General features: G+C 39.3%; 1 protein-coding gene across 2 annotated transcripts in view; it reads right to left on the reverse strand.

The window, feature by feature from the left end:
- LOC126298686 (hydroxysteroid dehydrogenase-like protein 2) overlaps positions 1-24,327 on the reverse strand; it is a 48,834-nt gene extending 24,507 nt beyond the window's left edge. Inside the window, exons 1-4 of one of the 2 annotated variants that reach the window (XM_049990122.1) lie at positions 24,221-24,327; positions 17,812-17,975; positions 5,569-5,782; positions 3,334-3,539 (exon numbers count right to left, since the gene is read on the reverse strand). In XM_049990122.1, coding sequence (XP_049846079.1) covers positions 3,334-3,539; positions 5,569-5,782; positions 17,812-17,975; positions 24,221-24,234 — 598 coding nt within the window. In that variant the 5' untranslated portion in view covers positions 24,235-24,327. Of the gene's footprint in view, positions 1-3,333; positions 3,540-5,568; positions 5,783-17,811; positions 17,976-23,886; positions 24,104-24,220 lie in introns of those variants that run through there. The other variant, XM_049990123.1, reaches the window with a different exon arrangement.
- Positions 24,328-26,321: the final 1,994 nt, after the last annotated feature.

Consider the following 26,321-nt stretch of genomic DNA (forward strand, 5'->3'; position numbering starts at 1 on the left):
GGCGGTGCGGTCCCCTACAGAACTGCGTAGGATCCTACGGTCTTGGCGTGCATCCGTGCGTCGCTGCGGTCCGGTCCCAGGTCGATGGACACGTGCACCTTCCGCCGACCACTGGCGACAACATCGATGTACTGTGGAGACCTCACGCCCCACGTGTTGAGCAATTCGGCATTACGTCCACGCGGCCTCCCGCATGCCCACTATACGCCCTCGCTCAAAGTCCGTCAACTGCACATACGGTTCACGACCACGCTGTCGCGGCATGCTACCAGTGTTGAAGACTGCGATGGAGCTCCGTATGCCACGGCAAACTGGCTGACACTGACGGCGGCGGTGCACAAATGCTGCGCAGCTAGCGCCATTCGACGGCCAACACCGTGGTTCCTGGTGTGTCCGCTGTGCCGTGCGTGTGATCATTGCTTGTACAGCCCTCTCGCAGTGTCCGGAGCAAGTATGGTGGGTCTGACACACCGGTGTCAATGTGTTCTTTTTTCCATTTCCAGGAGTGTATTTCCTATTCATCCACATTAACTTACAATTTTTTTGCAACATTTAGAGCTAGCTGCCATTCCTTGCACCGGCTAGAAATTTTGTCTAAGTCACCTTGTCTCATCTTACAGCCACTCAACTTCGACACCTTACCATACACTACAGCATCATCAGCAAACAACCGAAAATTTCTGCCAAATCATTTATGTGTATACAGAATAATAGCAGCCCTATCACACTTTCCTGCGGCGCTCCTGACTGCATATAAGACACTGGTGTGACCTATTCTTGAGTACTGCTGGAGTGTTTGCGATCTGTAAGAGGTTGGATTAAAGGAAGAAGCTGAAGCAATTCAAAGGCACACTGCTAGATTTGTTACCAAAAGGTTCGAACAACATGTAAGTGTTACGGAGATGCTTCCGGAATTCAAATGGGAATCCCTGAAGGGGAGGCAATGTTCTTCTCAAGAAACTCTATTGAGAAAATTTACCGAACTGTCATTGGAAGCTGACTTCCAGATGATTCCACCTACATACATTGCATTTAAGGATCATGAAGATAAGATAGAAGAAATTAGGGCTCATGTGGAGGAATATAGATAGTCGCTTTTCCCTCGCTCTATTTGCGAGTGGAAAAAAAAAAGAGGAAATGACTAGCTGAGGTACAGGGTGCCCACCATCAAGCACCGTACAGTGGCTTGCGGAGTATCTATGTAGATGTAGAGGTAGATGTAGATGCAGATGCAGATACCCTCATCTTTATTGAACACTCACCATCAAGGACACATTGCCGGATCCTATTGCTTAAAAAGTCTTCGAGCCGATCGCATATCTGTGGAGCTATTCCATATACTCTACCTTGTTTAACAGCCTGCAATGGGGCACACTGTTAAACACTTTTTGGAAATCTAGAAATATGGAATCTGCCTGTTGCCCCTCATCCATATTTCACAGTCTATCACATGAGAAAAGGGCAGGCTGAGTTTTGCATGAGCAAAGCTTTCTAAAACCATGCCAATTTGTGAAATAAGATTCTCTGTCTCAAGGAAGTTTATTATATTTGAACTGAATACACTCAAGAATTCTGCAGCAAACCAATGTTTAGAGATATTGGTCTGTAAATTTGTAGGTCCGTTCTTTTGCCTTTCTTGTATACAAGAGTCGCCTACATTTTTTCCAGTCGCTTGGGACTTTGCACTGGGCAAGAGTCACAATAAATGCAAGCTACGTAAGGGGCCAATGCTGTAGAGTACTCTTTGAAAAACTGAACTGGGATTCCATCTAGACCTGCTGACTTATTTGTTATCAACTCTTTCAGTTGTTGTTCTACACCAGGGATGTCTATTACTATGTCATCCATACAGGTGTCTGTTCCAGGGTCAAACGACGGTATGTTTGTATGTTAACTGTACCTGCTCTGATTATCACCAGTGCATAGAAAAATTTATTCCTTTTTGGGTGAAACTATCATGATAAAAAGTGTCATTTAAGAATTCTGAACATATTAGTATCAGTTTATTCATGTTTAGTGTTAAGTTTACGAAGTAATATATAGCTGCTAGTCTACATTAGGCTTAATTTCCAGATAGTTAATCAGACACTATATTATGCATCTTATATTTGTTATTTCCAATGAACACATGAACACTTTCTCACAAATAACTTAGGATAAAAGACTTATAAGGAAACATAATAGAAACAAAGTGCAACTTGTTTAGTGTTTGGGAAGCACAAACAATAATTGCTCTAGCTAGTGTAATATTATTTTGCCTTTTAATTTTATTTACAAGTTATGTAGTGGTGTGAATAAAATCTGTGTCAGCTTCAACACAGCTATAACTAAAGGACTTAATACACAGCAACCTTCATTTTTAATCATGAGTATTCACTGTATAATGACTCGCAAATTTCCATTCACTGTCTTGAAGTGTAAGTCCAGGTTTTCATAGGCTAGGAAAGGAAAACTGAGGGCAGGTCTTAGTTGTGCTTGGGTAGCTCAGTTGGTAAAGCACTTGCCTGCAAAAGGTAAAGGTCCTGGGCCCGAGTCCCAGTCCAGCACATGTTTTTAATCTGCCAGGAAGTTTCTTATAAAACACTTGCAATGTACTGTAGGTAAGCCATAATTTATCCATTGTACATCTTTATGTACATAAATTCAGGCTGCATAGTTTGTGTTCACAAAACTTTAAAGTGATCAGTCAATTGACTTAATTTTGATGACCAATATTACATTCCAATACCAGTATTTTATATTCCTACTGGAGTACCATGTGGTATATAAAGGGGACAAGTTGTTGGCAAAAATCCCACAGTCGTTTGTTCAAAGTCTTAAATGTCAAAAGTTCTTCACCAAATGCTTTGAAATTTTGTCCATCTTTTATATACTTGTTTCTAAACGTATATAATATATAAATAAATATCTAATACATAAAAGGGAAATTTCAGTCATTTTGATTGCAATTAAATTCTTTTGCAACACCTGTCCAGAAGATTATACTGCTTTTTTTTTTCACATTGCAAGCAAGGTTTCAGCATATTCGAACAAGCTATGATTGTGGGGAATAATACTTGCAACATACACCAACATTCCTGACTAACAACAGCCTCTTACTCTGTCCCCTATCACCCATCTATCCTATGCCACCACCAATCGTGAGCTTTCTTAAGGACATTTACATATTCTTATGCATTTACATGACATTTCAGTTCATTTTTGTTATGCAGTATCAATACTGCAGGGAGAACAACTTTCAGTGAGTCTTCACATTCTCTAAAAACCTGAAGTGAGTATTTCAGGCCACTTCAAAATTCAGAAATAAGAAATCACAAAGCAACATTTCCTTACCTGTTTTTGGCCACAGTGCATTCACTGCTATTCCATCTTCCTTAAATTCATCTGCCATCCCCAAGACACACATTGACATCCCATATTTGGCCATAGTATATGCAACATGGTTTTTGAACCAATGAGGAGACATGTTCAATGGTGGACTAATATTTATTATATGAGGATTTTTGCTATTCTTCAAGTATGGCAAGCACACTTTTGATCTGAAATAAAAGCGACATATGGTCTATACATATACATATGCATGATATATTTTTTTAATGAGCTTTATAATAGAATCCAGTGTACCACATTATGTGTAACATTGAAATTAGTAAAAATTCCCCAAATATCTCATTCTCCTTGAATCATCTCCTTGACCATCCATGGAATATACTAAACTGAAGAAAATATATTCCCTAAACAAACGACTTGTCTCATAAATTACTGGTAGTTCTGGTTTAATATTGTCCAAATGTCAAGTTACAAGTCCCAAATATTGTTTATGTGACTTTCTGCTACTTGAGGGCTCATCTATACTGTGAGTTGTTAATTATAGTCTTTATTTTGCTTACATGCCTTGCTTACAAACTGGAGATGTTTGTCACATAAAATGTATTAAATGATTAAATTATCATTCCATTCATAAGTGGTGTCCATCATCTACATCAATATGAGATGTGACCCTCCACGGGCACAAATACATTCTTGTATTCATTGTGGTTTGGTAACAAAATATCAGTTCATGAAGAGTGCTGGCTGAGGAAGATATGAAAGTGTATATATATTCCATCATCACATTCTGAACATTCTTCATGCTGTTTATGGCGTGAACTGCAATGTGGGGTCTTTCATTATTCTGCAAGAATATGCTATTTGGTACCATGGTCATAAAAGGTTTGACAACAAAGTTTAACATTCTTGTCACATATTGGTATGCATTCAACTTCCTGCTGTCATAGCCAATAGCTTCCTGCACTTTGATTCCAGGAATTGGAGAGGTACAGGTCTCAAGAATCACTGGCTGTTTCCTGTAACTTTTAAATAAATTATCTATGAACTTGTTGACACTGGACTGAAAACTACAAACAGAAACAAGATTGATAACTTGAGTACACAGTATTACCATTCCACAATAATATTTAATAGTTAATTATGAACCAGCTTTTAGCTTCCAAGGCCATTGTCAGATAAGATGCATTACTGAAAACCACAGTGTGTCATTTAGTTTCCCAGTTAACTCTGCTTCTACACAATGCAAGTATGTGTAGTTGTGACATGGTGTCGGTGGTAAATGACATATGGTATCCCAACATCTCAACCCAGTTTCCAGAACATGTTCCTGACAGTGGTTACACACTGCCTGTAACCTCAGTTACAATACTGGCACTATGTAGTTTGTGTGCACTACGTACCCATACAAACTCATGTTGCAAAATATAAGGTCTTCACTCTATACTAAATTCTCAGAACTGTGCAAGACCTTTACTTGCATTTACTGTTTATGTATGGATATGTATACCAATCATATCAAGATATGTATGCTGTCAGTTGGCTGTAGTTATCATTATTAAATGGTTATCTGCTAACGGATTTTCACTGAACCAACTTAAAACACAACACAGCCAATTTTTCTTTTACTGCACAAGACCTCACCACACTGTTAGAAATAATGCATGAGACAAAATCAATAAATGAAACAGAATATCCTAAATTCTTGGGTTTTTATATTTACTGAATTAGAATTCAAATGTTGCAAATCATGTTAAATGTCTCACACTGCAAATTTTTCCCTACGGATAATAGCAGTCTTTGAAGATGACAATATCAAAAAGATAACTTACCTCTCCTATTTTCATTCACTAATTTGTTTTGGCATCATATTCTGCGGAAACTCTTCAACGATGAAAGTTTTTGTGCAAAACATTTTGGCAATTTGTGGTTGGATCTTATGGGACCAAACTGCTCAGGTCATCAGTCCCTACGCTTACACACTGCTTAATCTAACTTTAACTTATGCTAAGGACAACACACACCCATACCCGAGGAAGAACTCTAATCTCCAACGGGTGAAGGGGGGGGGGGGGGGGGGTTGCACGGACTGTGAGAAGGTGAGGTGAAGGTGCCTCAGACCGATTGGCTACCCCGCGCAGCACACACAAAAACATTAATAAGGGCAATATGTAGGGGGTCCTCACTACATCGTCTGCATAATGTTAGATCTATTTTTTTTAAACTTCAAAAAATACTTACACCAAAAATGTGCCTCTGGTATTTATCTGATGCATAAGGTCATATCTCTTCATTTCTGTATTAAGGGTCCCAGTAAGTGAAATTGCACTTGCATTATTTATCACTATGTCAATGCCTCCAAATTTTTTAACAGCTGCTTCTACAGCTGAAATTACTTGCTTCTCATCACGAACATCAACAATGCACGGTAGACATTTCCCTCCTGCAGCCTCAACTGAAAATACAGCACATCACTACACATTTTTTCACTGTGCACAATACACTTATCCACATCAACAGGCCGAATAAATGTTGCATAAAAAAGAGGAAATGTGTTTCCCTGAAAACATATCATTATTCAGTATATTTTAGAGCTACACAAGAAAGTCAGGATTAGGAACTGCGTTACTGAATAATAGAGTATGCATGACACATTCATGTATTTATTATTTATACATTTGCTACTTACCTAAAAGTAAAAAAAAAAAAAAAAAAAAAAAAAAAAAAAAGTGTGTCATAAAGGCCATTATTTTAATAATTTTGCCAGAATACATCACTGAATACTGAACACTGTTCTTTACACAGAACTATGTTCACAGTAGCATTCATTGTTTCCTATATTAAATACAGGTATAGTAGTAGTACTCATTAAACGTGCTCCATCTCTGAATGAGATGGTCTGCATTATAACCATGTATGGATGACTTTAGCCATCATCAATGGATTCCACTTTTTTTTCCCCCAACCATAAATTTCTTAGGATGGGGAAGAGCCACAACAAAGTCATCCTGCATCCCTACCATCATTTAGCACAGAGAAAGACACTTACAATTTCCATTGCTTTGGTATGTGTCAGTGTTTTATTCATGCTACAACAACAAAATGCCTAATACATAAGTAATTCATATTTGCAGTTGTCTTAGGACTTTATTCTTCAGCAATGCATCCAATGTGCAATGGCAGTGCACATGTATGTATGTTTACATGGAGATTCAACAGAGTATAAGCACGATACCCAATAACTCAAATAATACAGGGTGGTTATAATTAAACTTTTGCTACTTGAGAGGGCCCACATGAAACAATGATTGTAGGACAATGAAACTTTGTGGAAACATTTTTAACAACATGAAGAAAACAAATAATGAATAAACCACTGAAAGCAACTAATTTTAATTTCCACACGAGGTAGCATTTGTTAATTACGTACCAGGTTACAAATGTTGCTCAATGTGATGACCATCAGCATCCATGACAGCCTGGGAGTTTATACAGACATCATTTCGAAATTGTTCACAGCACTTTTCGAATTGTGGACCACGGAATATTCAGCTGTTATGACATAGCTCATGCACCACTTTAAGATCATACATTGAGTCCAGCTTTCTCAGCCATGGCAACAGTAACTTCAACAATTTATGGCACAACTGGCCATCAGCCTCTTTCAGGAGCAATGGCCAAATCACCAATTAATTCAAACTTCTGAATCATTCTTCACCCCCCAATCTTGAAAGCCGTCCTCTCGGTATCCCTTTAATGCATCGATACTTGAGAAGAGCACCAGAACTATTGCTGCTGTTTTGATAAAACAACTTTATGAGTAAGGCCGAGCTCACCTTGTCCAGATCCATGTTGACTGTCTGCAACTGTAATGCACACTATTGCTTGTGTTTCAACACTATGTCATCGTAGCAGTACTAGTGCCAAACAGCAAGTCTTGACACTGACACCAATAACACCACAAACCCTGTACTGCACAGTCTGAGCATTATCTCTATAAAGTTGGGTATCAATATGGTAAGTAATTTTCTATCTCCACTGGCTCAAGTAGTGAAAGTTTATTATTAATTAGGCAACGGCCTTGCCGCAATGGATACACTGGTTCCCCTGAGATCATTGAAGTTAAGCGCTGTCGTGCGTGGCCGGCACTTGGACGGGTGACCATCCAGCCGCCATGTGCTGTTGCCATTTTTCGGGGTGCACTCAGCCTCGTGATGCCAATTGAGGAGCTACTCGACCGAATAGTAGTGGGTCCAGTCAAAGAAAACCATCAGAACGACCGGGAGAATGGTGTGCTGACCACACACCCCTCCTATCCGCATCCTCAACTGAGGGTGACACGGCGGTCGGATGGTCCCGATGGGCCACTTGTGGCCTGAAGACGGAGTGCCTCGAGTGCTTTATTATTAATTAACTACAGAAGGTTTATTGCTGAATTCTCAAATTTAGAGGGGGACAGCAGTCAGCTGCAAAAATTCCATAATTTATTGCAGATCTAGATTTTGACAATAACAGTCATCATCGGTGCATTACCAGAAGAGTCATGTAAGTACCAACATGTTGATGTTTGTCATTTGCCACAAGTTTATGTTCCGACATGTTTGCCCCTATATGACTCATCTGATAATGCACTGATGATTATGTTATAGTCTAAATCTAGATCTGCAATAAATTATGGATTGTTGCAACTGACTGCTGTCCTCATCTAAATTTCAATGTTCAATGGTTACTGTGCACACAAGCATCCAACGTATTTCAATTTAGTTAATCGTGAATTGTTTTCTATTTACGCAGCAGATAATACCAACTAAAACTTGGGAGCAGAAAAACCATGGGCTGGAAGGACAATAAGTTACTTATCTACTCCATTTTTTCTGTTTTCTTCCTCTACTGTGTCATCTTGCTTCTGTTGTCAGTCAACAGAAATCGGAAGCCTTTGGTCAAATTTGATTCGGCACCTGCTTTTGCTGACATCTGAGATCCTACGATGCCATATTGAACAGCAGCAAGAACTCCACTGTTGAACATGATTGGGTTGTGTAGGCAGCAGCTGTGTGAATCAAGTGCACTGAGGCCTGTTCCACAATAATAGTATTGTTATATACTGGCAGGGTCTTGTTGGCAGAAGGTAGACACACAACAGGTAGAAGAATTCACATTTCTCTTCGTTTTAATTCTTGAACTACATTTTTCCTCTTTTCCATTCAGTTTTTGCACCTCCTAGATGTCAGCCCATTTGACAGGGACCTATCTTGCTACCACCTCAACATGACCCAGATTAAATCCCTTCACTTATTCACAGTCAAAGCACTTTTTGTCATAATAATAATATGCAGATAGAGCTATTTCATTCAACTGTACCTCGCAATCAGTCAATACCTTAGTGCACATTTTTATACTTATGTCCACGGTTGCCATTTAGGTTGTCTTTCTCATGAATTATCTTCAAGAAAACTACGCCACATTTTAATGTTGCCAACTATTTCTTTTCTGTAGGAAATGAAGTAACAGACCCATCATAAGCCTTTGGATGAACTGTAAGCAGAAGCTTCTGCAGCCGTTGTCACAATGAAATTCTTCTGGGTATGTGACTGAACTGTCAATGTGTAAAATTCTCTAACATTTTGCAAATGGGCTTCCTCAGGGTGTTCTTGATAATTCGTGTACCCACAAGAGCCTTATTGAGTTTGTATGAACTATTCAAAACAAAGAATTTTACAACAGCACAGTATTCTATTTCAAAAAAGGCAATTTTTATCGTCAACTATAAGGTTGGTTTGATGTACTTCAAACCTGTACTCCAGATCAATGTTATTGTGCAACATCTGAAACATAAAAAAAGTAATATACCACTGATATCAACATTCTCTCTATAGCTAGCCAAGCACTAGTCACATTGTTCTCATTATTTTATAATGTTAGGAAAGTTCTCCAACATAATAATGGCAGATCCAACAATAGTGCTCAGCTGAAAACTAAATAACCTCCTAAATGACACCTGAAATGCTACTAATATACTTCAACATGCTGTGTCAGGTTATCCCATATTGGCCAAACGGCAATGTTAAAAAGCGGTAATAAAACTTGGTTAATGCCACGAGAGGATAGTACTTTGTTAAATGCATGATAAACCTGTGTGCAGACACAAAAATGCAAATATAAAAACCACAAAATTTGACAACAGATGATGAATTTATTTAAAATACAATGTAAAACTTGCTGTGTGAAATGACTAAGTAAAATGAAAGAAGAATATACTATGGTATATGAGTAAACAAGACAAGTAATTGTGGAATTTAAATGCCATTACAGCCAATCAATAATAACAAACCTACTGCACTAGATGATATACTTACTACACTTTTATATTGACAGCATTCTGAAAAGGATACATTGCTACTCACCATAAAGATGACACGTTGGGTTACAGACAGGTACAACAAAAAGACTGTTACATACTGAGCTTCTGGTCAAAGCCTTTGCCAGAAAAGGAAAGAAAAAAACACACACATCAACACAAGCACACACACCCCTCACGCACACACGACTCCCATCTCTAGCTGCTTTGGCCAGACAGCAACTGCTGCATTGAGCAAAAGCAGCAGTTTGCAGTGGGGCAGGGAAGGTGGAGGGATAGGAGGGTACAGGTGGGGGAGAGAAAAGCCGTGCCTGGCAGAGCATGCAGCGATTAGAAGGTGGCAAGACAAGGCTGCCAGGTGCAGCATCAAGAAGCTTTGAGAGTAACAGGGAGCGGAAATGAAGAGGAGCAGAGGGAGAAACAGACTGGTGGGTGTGCTGACAGAGAGCGGTGCACAATGATGGTGAGGGGATGTAAAATGGGAGGAGGTAATAGGGAACAGGGGGCAGAAACCATTGGGCAGAGGATGTGAGGAAAGAAGGTTACTATAGGTTGTGGCTTGGATTACTCTGGCATTGGAGAATGTGTTTTAAGGATAACTCCCATTGGCACAGTTCAGAGAATCTGGTGGTGGATGGAAGGACCCAGATGGCCCGGGCTGTGAAGCAGACATTGAAATCAAGTGTGTTGTGTACAGCTGTATGTTGTACATTTTGCTCTTGGCCACAGCTTAGCAGTGGCCATTCACCCCAGTAGACAACTAGTCGGTAGTCATACCAATATAGAAAGTTGTGAAATGATTGCAGCAGAGGTGGTATATGACATGCCGGCCTTCACAGGTGGTCTGGCCTCTGATGGGGTAGAGTAAGTTTATGACAGCACTGGAATAGGTGTGCTGGGTGGATGGATTGAACAGGTCTTGCGCCTGGTTCTTCTGCAGATGTATGATAATCATGGTAACGGCTTGGGACTGGGAGTGGCATATGAATGGACAAGGATACTGAGGAAGTAAGGTGGGTGATGGAACACTGCTTTAGGTGAGGTGGGAAGGATCTTGGGTAGGATGTCCTTCATTTGAGGGCATTATGACAGATAATCAAAGCCCTGACAAACAATGTGGTTAAGTTGTTCCAGTCTGGGGTGGTATTGGATGACAGCAGAATCACATCCTTCATCAGGGCTTTGATTATCTATCCTCATGCCCTGAAATGGACACCTACCCAAGATACCACCACCCCTAAATTGATGTTCTGTCACCCAACCAACCTCTGCAACACTGTAGTCCGTCCCACTGTCACTACCAATCCCAACCCCTTGCAATTGGGATTACACCTCTGTGGAAGGCCCAGGTACTTCACCTGCCCAATCCACCCACCCAACACTTTCTCTTCCAGTCCTGGCAGTCTTATCCTACTCCATTAGAAGAAGCTCGGCCATCTGTGAATGTGGCCATGTCATATACCAGCTCTACTATATTCACTGCACAACTTTTTATATTGCTACAACTACAAATCAGCTGTCCACTAGGATGAATGGCCACTACCAAACTGTTGCCAAGTGAAAAGTGGACGACCCATGGCACAACATGCAGCTGAACATAACATGCTTGATTGCAATGCCTGATTCACAACTTGGACCATCTGGATCCTGCCCTCCACCACCAGTTTTCTGAAATACCCAAATGAGAGCTGTCCTTACAACAAATTCTTTGCTCTTTAAATTATCCTGGCCTGAACCTATGATAACTTACTGTCCCTACAGCCTCCACTCAACAGTTTGTGCCCCATCTGTCCTGTCACCACCTCCCAAATCACATCCCCTCACTGTGTGCTGCTCTCTGTCAACACACCCACTGGTCTTTTCCCCCTCTCTGCTCCCCTCCGTTTCTGATCCCCATGTCTCCCTTCCCTCCTCCACAGCCTCCTGACGATGCAGCTGGAAGCCTCTTCCTGCCATCTTCTAGTCCCTGCATGCGCCACCAGACAGCACTCTTCTCTCCTCCACACATACCCTTCTAACCCTCTACCTTCCCAGCCCCACTTCAGATTGCTGCTTTTGTTCAACACAACAGTTGCTGTCTGGCCACAGTAGCTGGAAATGGCAGTCGTGTGTGTTTTCCTTTCTCTTCTGAAAAGGGCTTTGGCCAAAAGCTCAGTGTGTAACAGTCTTTTCATTGTGCATGTCTGGAGCTCAATGTGTCATCTTTATGGCAAGTAGCAATCTATCCTTTTCATAATATTGCTCATATTTCAACCTTGTCTTTCCATTTTCTTGTACACTTTCACATTGGATACACAAGACAACTGTTTCCACTTATTAATGCTGCTAGTTGTATGTTGTTGGAATAACAGGTTCTATGTCTGGCCTGGGGTGCATCAGTTTTTAAGAAAGATGGCACAACAGATGCAAAAAATGGAGACCAATGCATCTACCATCAATTAGTTGCAGAGTCCTAGACAAAAATTTCTTCCTAGGAATCTGTGCCAAACTGACTATTAGGTAGGTGATCACAATGTTTGCGTGATTAGCGTGTATACCACTAGATTCATTAGATACCGTAAGCAGTGGATGTAGATTAAAATTCATAAAGGCTGGCACATTAACAACTATTCATGAAGGACTGGCTGCTAACTCAATAGTCCACAAGGTAATGTGTGAACAGAGTTAAGATGGAGTAATGAGTAATATGAGGGTGTGCTGAAAAGTAACACCTCTGAATTTTTTACTTGAAACTCTTAAAGCTTTTTAAATAAAACAAATGTTATTAACATTTGACATCTGTATTCTTAATGTCATACAATTGCTGCCCTCTGCACTAGGGGGCTCTGATTTGTAGCATGTAACATGACCATGTGCAACATAACTACGTCAGTGCATTAGAAACAGCATGTCTGAACTGAGTTCCCATACAGAGAGCACCTGCTCCTTCAGCATGACAATGCCAGACGACATGAGTGCTGTGACATCTACAGCAATCCAACATCTTGGGTACATTGTCATGTCATCCTCCAAACAGTTCTCACATGCCTCCATCAGATTTTCATCTGTTTCCAAAACTTAAAGGGCTCTGATAGTGATTAAGTAGTACAAGCACATTCGAGGTTGTCTCTCGTTGGAAGAAGTGTGTTCGTTGCTATGGTGACGGTTGAGAAATAAATATGTAGAATGTTAATTTCACTTGTTTTATTTAAAAAGCTTTAAGAGATTTTGCATAAAAAATTGGCTTTGTTTACATGGACCACTGACTTGCAATGGTTATGTTCAGCTACTTTAAGACCATTTGCAGCCATTCGTGGACTTCATGTTCCCCAACTATGATGGACTTTTTATGGGGCCACAATTGTTCACGATTAGCCTACAGAACATTCTGGCCAATTCAAGCCAATGATTTCGCCACCCAACATGAATCCCATTGGACATTTAATGGGACATAATCTAAGAGATCATTCTGTGCACAATATCCTGCACTGGCAACACTTTCACAATTATGAATGGCTATAGAGGCAGCATGGCTCAGTATTTTTGCAGGGAACTTCCATGACTTGCCGAGTCCTTGCCACATCGAGTTGCTGCACTATGCTAGGTAAAAGGAGGTTCACCTTGATATTAGGAGGTATCCCACCACTTTTTGTCACCTCAGTGTATAGTGTGCGCAATGACAGGGAGAGAAATGAACAGTGTGGCCTTTTATCACTATTACATAACTTATTTGTAAAAGAGTATTGTATACTAGGTGTAAACTTAATGGGGTGCCACTGTTTTAAACAGAATGGCCTTGTATTCACGAGGGTAACGGCTCCAGTCTTCAACCAGCCATCCTGATTTAAGTTCCCTAAATTATTTTATGCAAATACCAGGAAGGTCCCTATTATAAGGCCATAAGTCTCGAAATATCTGTACATGCAAAGTACTTTAATTTTGTTGTTTTCAAACTCTAATGTGTCCTATATCTTTGTAAAAGAGATTTATGGATAAATACCACCACCAAATTGTTTGACTTCACATCATTTAGTGATTCATCAAATTGTACCAAAGATATTTTTAATACACTCTTGCTGTCAATTTTTCGTCTCCTCCTGCACTTGACAGAAGCTCCCTAAGTGCACTCCACAGACTGATACGTTTTCTCTTTCCTAGAATTACTTTTAAGCTACCTATGAGAAATGTCAATTAATTCTATAATCATATTATTTCCCAGTTTATGTGTGTGTGTATATATTGCAATTTTCAGTTCACCTTCATTTGTTTTCTATAGTGGCCACTCTCACCTAAAGATTTTGTTCTTTATTATATTCCACTCCTCTTTTACTAATTTACCCCAAGAGACTGTTTCAGAGGCTACTTCTGAAAATTTCCATGTTATCCTTCTCAACAATGTAGGAAAAGATATATTACTACTTACCATAAAGATGACATGTTAAGTTGCCAACAAGCACAATTAAAAGACACTTACACAGAAGGTTTCAGACACATCCTTCGTCAGAAAAAGAGAAAGCCACACACACACACACACACACACACACACACACACACACACACACACACACACACACACACACACACACACACACACACAGTCTGGCAGCTCGGCATTCTGGCCCAAGCCACTGGAGTTGGGGGTCATATGTGCGTGTGGTGTGCTTACTTGTGTGAATGAATGGTGTGTATTTCTCTTTTTTTATGAAAGCTGTGATCAAAAGCTTATGTGTAAGTCTCTCAATGGTGTGTCTGCTACTTAATGCATCACCTGCATGGTAAGTAGCAATCTATCTTTCCCTACATTGTTGATATGGCTACTTGGAGTTTCCATTGTTTAATTTTATCCTCTTCTTTCATAATTCAACAGTAACTCACCTCAAATGCTATCAATTTCTTTACACTTCTGAATTTCCAACGACAGTTTAACATTATAAGCTTATGAATTTCTTCCGAGTCTGGAATTGTGGTTAAGTACTTATAACCTAGAGATACTTCAGTTGACACCTCTCAATCTTTTACAAGTGTACATTCTTCTCCTGATATGACACTATTTCACCAACAGCTTCAGATGTAAGCATATAAATATCTCCAACAGTTGTTGGCAATCATGTTAGAGGCTTTGTTGTTCTATAACTCAGCAGGAATATCAAAGGTCGATTTGACTTTGACACGCGCTATTGTAACTTACTGAAATTATTGTTCTTGCACCAATGTGACACGATTGTTAGCTGATTTGCATTTCCATGAATTTCCCAAATCATTACAGGCATATATCAGGCCAATTTGCATCAAGGTTGTGTGTACCACCCTCCATATTCCCAGCTCATTATTAGTCATTTGAAAATTACTTACACAGTTGCATTATTATCAATAACAACAAGAACAACAACAATAAACAGTATTTAATAATTAATTTCTTAATGTAGACACATATTTTGTGGTCATGAAGTAATATTACTTGAGGGGAGTGTCAGGAGGAGGGCCTTTATCAGACCAGTGACTGGTAAGCTGCAGCCTACCTTTTCATCTCAGACTAGCACTTACAACCAATGGCGTTAACTCTTTATTCTAGTCTGGAACCACAGAAGTCAGTCTCTCATGTCTTGACCCAAGCCCTATAACCCTATCCCCTTAATAATAACTAAAATATATATTATTCATTAAGGAAGAAAAACACTAGTTTTGATGATTGGGAGTGTGTGTGTGTGTGTGTGTGTGTGTGTGTGTGTGTGTGTGTGTGTGTGAGAGAGAGAGAGAGAGAGAGAGAGAGAGAGAGAGAGAGAGAGAGAGAGAGAGAGAGAAAGAGAGAACCCACAAAAGTTCTGCTCCATTTTCTCATGATATGGAATTGGTAGAATCACATTTTCAAACAATGGTACAAATTGGCATTGTTTTAAAAAATTAATGAAATCTTAGTTGTACAACAGAAAAATTAACAGATATCCATATCATTTTCAGTCTCAGATATGTAAACAGATGTTTCTGAATCCTGATACCTTCTTCACCGTGCCGAAGGGAGGGTGCGAATCTGTCGTCTTCCAGACGAACAGCTCCTTGACACCTGTACTGCGAGATAGAGAAGCTGGCATCAGCTCCATTAAGCTCTGGGGAACATTCGTGTGGGACCTATAGGTCCAGTGGAGCTCGTAAAAGGCACCACAATGACCACGGAGTATTGTACACTGGTTGCACGCCACATATAGCCCTTCATGATGATCATGTTTCCCAACGGCAGTGGCATTTTTCAGTGAGATAATGCGCAATATCCCAAGGCCAGGAGTGTGATGGAGTGGTTCCATGAACACAGTGGTGAATTACAATTGATGTGCTAAACCCCCACCCCCATCCTCAAATCACCATATCTGAAGTCAATCAAACACATTTGGGATGCTCATCACACCCTCCCAATAATTTACAAGGGTTAAGTAACTTTTGTGATCAACAGTTAAGAGTACAATCCCCAAATGTGTATCTTCTCTCTGCCTTGTGTTCTACAGGGTGACAATTATTGAATTACAGAGAAAAAACATAAATTAGTTACAAACTACAGCACGCACACACTTACTTTAACGTGTAAACATCACTAACTATATTTGAATTTAGGTTATGACATCACTGGTGATGATGTGGCACAGACAAATAGCGAAATTCTGCATGACCTGCTGAAGTGTCTGAACATCGAAGCTGTCGATGACCACCTGAATGGCTGTTTTCAGCTCAGCAATGGTTTTGTGGTTATTGCTCTACACCTTGTCTTTAACACAGCCCCACAAAAAGGAGTCACATGTGTCCAGATCTGGAAAATATGGTGGCCAATTGAGGTGCATTCCAGTGGCCCCCAGGTACCCCAGACACAGGATGCGGTCCCCAAAGTGCTCCACCGAGACATCAAACACACTCCTGCTTAGATAATGGCTATGAAATCTTTTCCGAAACATTCATGTACCATTCTGTACTTACGTTGCTACCAAGGCATACAGCACCGATTGTTTTGTGATTGGACATTGCACGCCACAGTCACCAGTTGAGGATGAAGAGACTTCTCAATCACGAAATGCAGATTCTCAGCCCCACAAATGCGCCAATTTTGCTTTCTGACAAAGACATCCAAATAAAAGTGGGCTTTGTCACTAAACCAAACCACGTTCACATCAAAGTCCTGTTCGTCAATTGTGTGGACAATAGTGTTGGCAAAAAATAATCACTGTTTCATGGCCCTGGGACTTAATGGCTGATGGGTTTGAATTCTGTATGGGAAGAGATGCAGATTTTCAACAACAATTTGTAGCAGTGTCTTGTGATTGATTCCCACCTGGTGTGCAGCTCATCTGCTCAGTTTCCTGGGACTGGTTTGAAACAACACAGCATGTCGTCTTTATGTTTTCAGGTGTGTTGTTTTCAGCTTTAACTCAGTCGCAAACTTCTTTTGAGCTGCAGTTGGGCTGTTATTGCTTGCATAGTAAGCCTTCACAAGCGCTATATGCTCAGCACATTTTCATGTGCAAATTGCCGACAACAACAAAGCATGTGTGCATGCGCATACTAATTCCCATCAATCCCCATCACCAACCATGCAGTTTGAACATCCTAATGCAAACCATTCAGAAGTTATGATTATTTTATTTAATATAGTTCAATAATTGTCACCCTATATAAATGGGAAGGGACGCAGGAAGTTTATTTTATATAAAACAGTGATGTGTGTGCACTTCTTCACACCTATATAAATTCTATGTAGGCTTGCTGCTTCCAGTATGTTCTCAGAATGACTTTCTCCAACAAGATCACACTTGACAAACACACAGTGAAAGTCACTTTTTCTCTGTGGAAGAAATTGAACATCAGTATATAAAATCTAATAATCCTCCTTTTAATGCATGGAATACAGCAGCATTCACAAAACTGTTGTGGTACAACAAAATACCAGGAAATTACACATTATGCTACAATATTATAAGGTGCAGAAATTTCATAGTAGAACATGCCTTTCATTTAGAGAGGTTTATGGTTAACTACAAAGATAACAGACTGGATCATTAATAGACTAAATGGTATGGGCTATAGATAACAACAACAAATTAAAATAAATTTTGCAAATAGTCAAGGAAATCTAAAATTAGCATAATGATAATTATAAATTAAATTACCTTCCTCAGCTGCACTGTAAATTGTGCCAGGCAACTTTGGGTGTGGCTCACTAGTTTTGGCAGCTATTACAACATTTGCACCATCTCTGGCTGCTTTTATTGCTATCGCCTTTCCTATGCCCCTACTGGCACCTGTTATAAAGAGAGTCTGACCAACCAGCTTTCTGCAAACACAGAAAAGTAAACATTTTATAATTAACTAACTGTCAAACAGTAAAGACAAGGTAACACAGACAGGTAGAAATATTGTCACTACAATATTTAAAAATAAGAGTCTGTACAAAAATTGAATGTCACTGTTTATTTTCCTCTTCCCTTGTTCAGCTGTATCTCTTCACTTCCTAGATTCATGGGTAATACTGTGACTTAAGTCCTGAACAGCCCCATTTCTTCACATTCTTTTCTCTCTTACCAAATGAGAGCTACCCTAATGGCCTTGCCAACTCCTGCTCAAATGCATCAGTCTGCTGCCAATAAGTAAGTAGAATTTTTTTGTTTTATTTGGTTGCTAACACAGGTGAAACTCATTTGAAATATGGAAAGCCACTGCATCCATAACTAAGGAACCAGCTGCCCAAGTTTACAACAGATTTTTCTCTTGTTTCCACACACTGGTTGAATTATACTTCTCACTATCTTTTAAGTGTAAGAGTGTATGTGCAACAGCTGCCTCCACTAAAAAATACAAAAATCTTGGTATCAAACATCCCAAGAGTCAAGTTAAGACACATATGCTGTCAAACTACATCTTAAATTTCCGGAATGAATTTTCACTCCACAGTGGAGTATATGCTGATTTGAAACTCAGTAGAGCACTTGCTTATGATAGGCAATAACACCAATTGGTAAGCTTCTGCTTCATAATACTGATGAACTCTAATGTACTACACATAAGTGCTTCTTTAAGAGCAGTTATGTAGTTATATTACTGCACTGATAAATAATACCCACAGTAACAACACTAAGCTAAAAAAATAATCTCGCTTCATTCAATATGTTGTGCAGAAGCAAGATGCTTTAATGACAATGACAAGCCCAAAACAAATTACATAATGCAGAGTAAAGCAGAGTCAATTCACTGTAAGAGGTGATTGTTGTTGTATGCTAAAGTAACAAAATTTTGTGAGTTTTGCTGTGGAATGGTATGATGCAGTAAAAGCTGAGTATTTAACACAAAATATGGTAACAGAATATAAGAACCTTGAGAACTTTATTCCTTGTCAAAGCAACTATTGTAATAAACAAACTGCGCATTACTACAAATGTGGACAGAAAACCACATTTAAATATATGGACTTGAAAGAAACAAGTTATGTAATCCTTCCTTCAGGAGCAGTGCATAAGTGACATATCTAGTACCAGCACAGAATCAACACCAGAAATAGGAATTTGGAGTGAGGGGTAACCAAAGAGAACTACCCATCTAACAGATGTTTAAATTTGTTGTACCACTATTCTTTTGTGATGTAAGTACTTTTTTCCTAGCTCAACCATTAAACTTCAAAAGACAATCCTATTACAATATAGACAAGATATCTGCATGGCGCAAAAAGAGGCCACGGACTTTAAATAATGAAAAGTGTGAAGTCATCCACAAGAATACTAAACGCAATCTGCTAAATTTAAGTAACATAATAAATCATACAAATCTAAAGGCTGTAAATTGAACTAAATATTTGGGGATTACAATTACAAATAACACACTGGAACAATCACATAGTTAACATTGTGGGGAAAAACAAAACAAAGACTGCAATTTATTGGCAGAACACTTTAAAAATGCAGTAGGTCTACTGAAGAGACTGATTACACTACACTTTGTCTGCCCTCTTCTGGATACTGCTGTGCAGTGTGGGATCCACATCAGATAGGATTGATGGAGAACATCAAAAAAGTCCAGAGCTGGTCATGGGACCGGTGCCACAGATATGACACGCGAACTGGGCTGACAATCATTAAAACAAAGGCGTTTTTGTTGCAGCAGGATCTTCTCGTGAAATTTCAATCACCAAATTTCTCCTCCAAATCAGATTATATTTTGTTGGTGCCCACCTACACAGTGAGAAACCATCATTGTAATAAAATAACAGAAATAGCATGGAGACACTTAAGTGTTCATTTTTCTCTCATGCTGTTCAACCTGTGCCAACCAATTCCTAATCAGCAATCTGTGTGGCGAGATCCTGGGATAAATCCCAAATGCTTTAATTTAAAATGGCAGTTGCTGTTACAATGAGACATTTCATAACATTAACAGCAAGAACACTGACATAAAATGAGAATGGGAGAGGAAGCGGCATAAGTAACAAAATGAATTTACTCTCCACAGTCAACATGAAAATACAGATGATCCTGGTACTACGTGTTTTATTGCCTTTCGCAGTTGTTGCATGAAGCAGCACTTCATTAGATGGAGCAAGAAACACAGTTTACTCACCTCACTCGTGTGATTTATTTATTTACTTATTTATCTCTTGTTCCGGTGATCCATGCTGTGACACTATCACAGGATATGGAACGTGGTTGTGTGAGCACCCCTTATTCATCAATTACTTCAACGTCTTTCCTTACCATGATGGCATCCCACTAAAAGGCAAATGATAAGAAACATAACATGGAGGGGGGGGGGGTGGGGGGGAGAATGGGATAAAAAAGGACTTCCATACAACTTATCCCATAATACACATACAACAATGCAGACATAATACTTTATTAGCAGAAAAAAGTCAGACTGCAGTTGTGGTCTTCAGTTAGAAGACTGGTTTGATACAGCTCTCCACGTTACTCTATCCTGTGCCAGCCTCTTCATCTCCAAGTAACTACTGCAACCTACATCCCTCTGAATCTACTTACTGTATTCAACTCTCGGTCTTCCACTACGATCCCCCCCTCCCTTCCCTCCAGTACTAAACTGGTGATCCCTTGATCCCTCAGAATGTGTCCTACCAACTGATCCCTTCTTTTAGTTAGGTTGTACCACAAATTTTTCTTCTCCCGAATTCTAGTAAGTACTACCTCATTAGTTACATTATCTACCCATCTAATCTTCACCATTCCTCTGTAGCACCACATTTCGAAAGCTCCTCTTCTCTTCCTGTCTAAACAGTTTATAATCCATGTTTCACTTCCATACAAATACTCCATACAAATACTTTCTGAAAGTGCTTTCTGAAACAATCTATACTCTATGTTAACAAATTTTTCTTCTTCAGCAATGCTTTTCTTGCCAATTCAATTTACATTTTATATACCCCCTACTCTGACCATCATCAGTTATTTTGCTTCCCAAATAGCAAAACTCATTTACTACTTCAAGTGCCTCATTTACTAATCTAATTCCCTCAGCATCACCTGATTTAATTTGACTACAATCCATTGTCCTTGTTTTGCTTTTGTTGAAGTTCATCTTATATCCTCCTTTTAAGACACTTTTCACTCAGTTCAACTGATCTTCCTAGTCCTTTGCCATCTCTGACAGGATAACAATATCATCGGCAAACGTCAAAGTTTTTGTTTCTTCTCCCTGGACTTTAATTCCTATTCCAAGTTTTTCTTTTGTTTCCTTTACTGGTTGCTCAATATACAGATGAATATCATCGCAGATAGGCTACAACCCTATCTCCCCATTGGAACAGCTATTTTTCCAAAATTGGGAAAATGTGTAAGAAATTACAAAAACTACAGGTGGTTGCTCAGTGTGTCACTATCACATTCACACAACAGAGAGTCATTAACTTTGTCACCCCTAACATCACACACAGTTAGAACCAAGACATTTAGGTTTAATTCAAATGTCTGACATTGCTTCACCAACTTACAACTGAACTGGCACCTAAAGGTTGAAAGTTGTGAGTTGGTGAAGCCAACAAACACAAATATAAAATCTTAGTTGTGGTGACACAACGAAGGCCAACGTTAGGTCACGTTGAAAGGTGACAGTTCTGTTTCAATTTGGCAAAGTGGTATAGAAGGCTTCAGGTAATCCTCTGTATTGTGTTGATTATAGGCCTACATTATAATTGATTCTAAGGCCCACTTTCAAACTTGCACAGTAAACTTCCTGAAATGATAGTTGAAAATTTGTACAAGGTTTGGGATTCCTATCTGGATCTTGTGCATTTCACAGGCCGCCATCTTACCATTCAGCTATACAAGTATGCCTTCTGGCACAACCCATATTTTCAGTGTCACACTACATTCCCTCTTACATGCTGAACTTTTACTCAGTTTCAGGTATGTTTTATTAACACATACTTTTTTCAGCTTAGGGATCTTCAATTTTCCTCTAGCACATTTGGGGATATGGCAGTTCCTTGCTAGAGTTCTTTCCATTCAGATTTTCCCAATCCAATAATTAGATCTAATGCAAGCTTTAGCTTTGCAGGGAGATTACATTACAGTCTCCAGTCAACAAGGTCATTAGAAACAAAACAAGTTCTGGTTGGGAAGAATAAAGAAGGCCATTCCCCTTCAAAATACTCATCCTGACATTTGTCTTAAGCAAATTAGGTAAACTATGGAAAACTTAAATTAGCTGGCAGGGGATCTGAACTGCTGTTCTCCTGAATGCTCATCCACTATCTTACCACTACTATAGCATTATGCAAGTAGTTTTGATACACATGTACTCTACAATACTAATATGAATAAATATTTACCTGGGCTGTTAGTACATATTTTGCTGAAACTGAGTCAAACCCTTTTGTAGAATCCACAAAGCCCTGGCAAAGCACTAATTCATATTCAATGCTCCAGTCCATCATGCATGGCTTACAAGTGGTCCATTATGCTGTATCCACTTTTAAAGCCAGCTTGTTTCCTAACCTGAAATGTCTATAATTTCTTTTTGTGTCTTGTCTGCTTTCTTTAAAGTAAATGAGACTAATCACAGCACAGTTCTAGTTTTGAGGCAAAGTATTCTTCAGCCAAGAACCTGTAAATAAGTCTGAAAGATCCTTTTCTGTGATTTTTTCCTTCAGCTGTAATCATTTACTTTAAAATATTATTTGTCATTAACACGTTATCTTTGTACATGTGCAGCCACTATGATATTAAAGATGCTGAAAACAGAAGTTATTTTAAAAACTTATGACAATTATTTTGTGATCCAAAGTTTACTAGAAATTATGGCTGGACTGGAATACCCGACAAATATGGCAAGACACCAATAAAATTATCAGCCCATCCCTGACATGGTACTATTTCTCCATTCAAGTAAGAACAAACAGGATTTGATTGTATCATTAGGCTGACTATCAATTTTATTTCAGTACATGTTAAATGTATATTCCAAATGCCAGGGTTGCTTCTGAAACATACAAGGGTGTTTGTAGCATCTGTATGGCATTTATTATGAATTCGAGCTTTATGTTATCACTGAGGTCTTTTTGTTTTCGTATTTATTACAGAAGCATCTCTCCCCTCCTATTTCTATATCCCTCTGCAGCTGCTACTGCTGCCACCACTGCCACCGCCAGCCTCCCCATCCCCCCCCCCCCCCCCTCCCTCCCCGGCCTGACTACAACCAGGAACACTCAGTTGACAGGGCTAATAGCATACCATCATTATAATATGTTCTGAGCAATGTACCCAGTAATGTCAGTAATAATATTCCTAATATGCAACTCAAAACGAAATTATAGGATTCTATCATTTTGACATAACAGTACTAAACTTGACGGCTTGATCGTTACATTCTAGGTCTCCTACATGGGATACAATCATATAAATTTGACCACGATTTGATGATACTGAGGACAAACTCAAGAGTTCATTAACAAATAGTCATACACTTTGACTACAATTAAATTTTGCAGCGTAAAACTGAAATAACCAAGCGACAGATGAACGGCAGAGACGCAAGAATTTCTTCATTTATTATTTTAAATACGAGATGCTGCCTCCCTTTATACCACATAGCGGAACTGTGCATCGCACATTTTTTTAAGATACACAAATAATCTTTCCAGTAACGATCATGATACTATTGTTGCAATGAAAATATTGCAAACCAAATACAACGATTTAATAGAATTAATCGCTTGTTTTATTCACGAAATGAGCTTTAACACTCACCCACTGTTCATCGTGTCACTATACACGTACTTCTAACACACTTGAACCTAGGTACAAACTACAAAGGCCAATGCCCAGGAATGTCAAAGTTTGTCGGTAACATAAGTAAACCGTACGAAAGACAAAGTAGCTTTATTTATCGCATGGAACCACAGTGTAGTTTCTGTCGGTTCCATGCGATCTCGACACAAAAGTGGCTCACAAACGAAAAACATACTCGGCAATATAACGATTAACCACCATCAAATGTTCCGTAGGATCAATAAATAACACATTAAGTATAGTGAAAAAAGTTTACAAAAGAAACAGCATAGATTTTTGTGGGTAATCGTACTTCGCTGTCTGCATTTTGTGGAAGTTCCTACAATTTTTTTTACTTCTCTCACGCTTTTGCTGTATGTCTATGCATATGTGACAGAGCAACTCTGGAAGAACGCTGCGTTACTTTGTTTTAGCTGTGTTCTCTTTGTCCAGAACTGTAGCTTGCCTCAGTGGATTGGAGTTCATAAATTTAATATCGGTGTTGTGGACCTACGAGGATTAATATGCTACAGGGATTAATATGCTATTTCTCCCCATGAACGTGTGATGTAGTCATGATGAACAAGAGATTGTCTGTCGCTGTTAAATGGGCGTTAATGATCATGACACTTCTGCTACATTCCTAGTGAAAGTCTTCTCGAAGAACTCATTCTAAGTACCATTATGTATGGATGCTAGATAATTAATGTCATCAGCAATACGTAGCGCTATAATACGTCATTTATTTCTGGTGCCAGAATTCTATAGGCATAGTCTGGATTATTTCAGATCCATAAGGAGGAGACCATTCAGTATGTGGAAAACGACAGAACACAAAATTGCAAAAGCGGAGATGCTGGGTTCCAGATAGGCACAACAAAAAAGACTCACACAATTAAAGTTTCGGCCAATAAGGCCTTCGTCAATAATACACACGCAAACGTAACTCACACGCACAACTGCAGTCTCAAGCAACTGAAACCACACTGCCTGAGACTGCAGTCGTGTGTTTGTGTGTGCCTATTGTTGACGAATGCATTAATGGCAGAAAGCTTTAATTGTGTGAGTCTTTTTGCTGTGTCTATCTGCGACTCAGCATCTCCGCTATATGGCTAGTAGCAACTTTCCTTCTCATAATATTGTTACAATCCATCCTGGATTTTCCATTGTTCAAACTTACAAAAGAATTGATATGCTAATACTCCTTACACCGATCCTAAATGAGATGGTCTTCAGGCGTGTGGGAAAAGTAATGTATAGGGGCCTATTTAATCTCTCAGGTTTTCTCGGCGCGATTGATAAATGTTGTCTTTACGGGTGTCCAGCTGAGTTTTTGTTCCCATTTTGTGCACAGAATTTGGACGATCTATTTAATTGATGAAAGGAGAAAATATAAAAATGCAGTAAATGAAGCAGGCAAAAAGGAATACAAACGTCTCAAAAATGAGATCGACAGGAAGTGCAAAATGGCTAAGCAGGGATGGCTAGAGGACAAATGTAAGGATGTAGAGGCTTATCTCACTAGGGGTAAGATAGATACTGAATACAGGAAAATTAAAGAGACCTTTGGAGATAAGAGAACCACTTGTATGAACATCAAGAGCTCAGATGGAAACCCAGTTCTAAGCAAAGAAGGGAAAGCAGAAAGGTGGAAGGAGTATATAGAGGGTCTATACAAGGGCGATGTACTTGAGGACAATATTATGGAAATGGAAGAGGATGTGGATGAAGATGAAATGGGAGATACGATACTGCGTGAAGAGTTTCACAGAGCACTGAAAGACCTGAGTCAAAACAAGGCCCCCGGAGTAGACAACATTCCATTGGAACTACTGGAATACTCTCTTTCAAATTGTAAAGGTGGCAGGGGTAAAATACAGGGAGCGAAAGGCTATTTACAATTTGTACAGAAACCAGATGGCAGTTATAAGAGTCGAGGAGCATGAAAGGGAAGCAGTTGTTGGGAAGGGAGTAAGACAGGGTTGTAGCCTCTCCCCGATGTTATTCAATCTGTATATTGAGCAAGCAGTGAAGGAAACAAAAGAAAAATTCGGGGTAGGTATTAAAATCCATGGAGAAGAAATAAAAACTTTGAGGTTCGCCGATGACACCGTAATTCTGTCAGAGACAGCAAAGGACTTGGAAGAGCAGTTGAATGGAATGGATAGTGTCTTGAAAGTAGGATATAAGATGAACATCAACAAAAGCAAAACGAGGATAATGGAATGTAGTCAAATTAAGTCAGGCGCTGCTGAGGGAATTAGATTAGGAAATGAGACACTTAAAATAATAAAGGAGTTTTGCTATTTGGGGAGCAAAATAACTGATGATGGTCGAAGTAGAGAGGATATAAAATGTAGACTGGTAATGGGAAGGAAAGCGTTTCTGAAGAAGAGAAATTTGTTAACATCGAG

Source organism: Schistocerca gregaria, chromosome X (genome assembly GCF_023897955.1).
Source record: "Schistocerca gregaria isolate iqSchGreg1 chromosome X, iqSchGreg1.2, whole genome shotgun sequence".
NCBI lineage: Eukaryota > Metazoa > Arthropoda > Insecta > Orthoptera > Acrididae > Schistocerca > Schistocerca gregaria.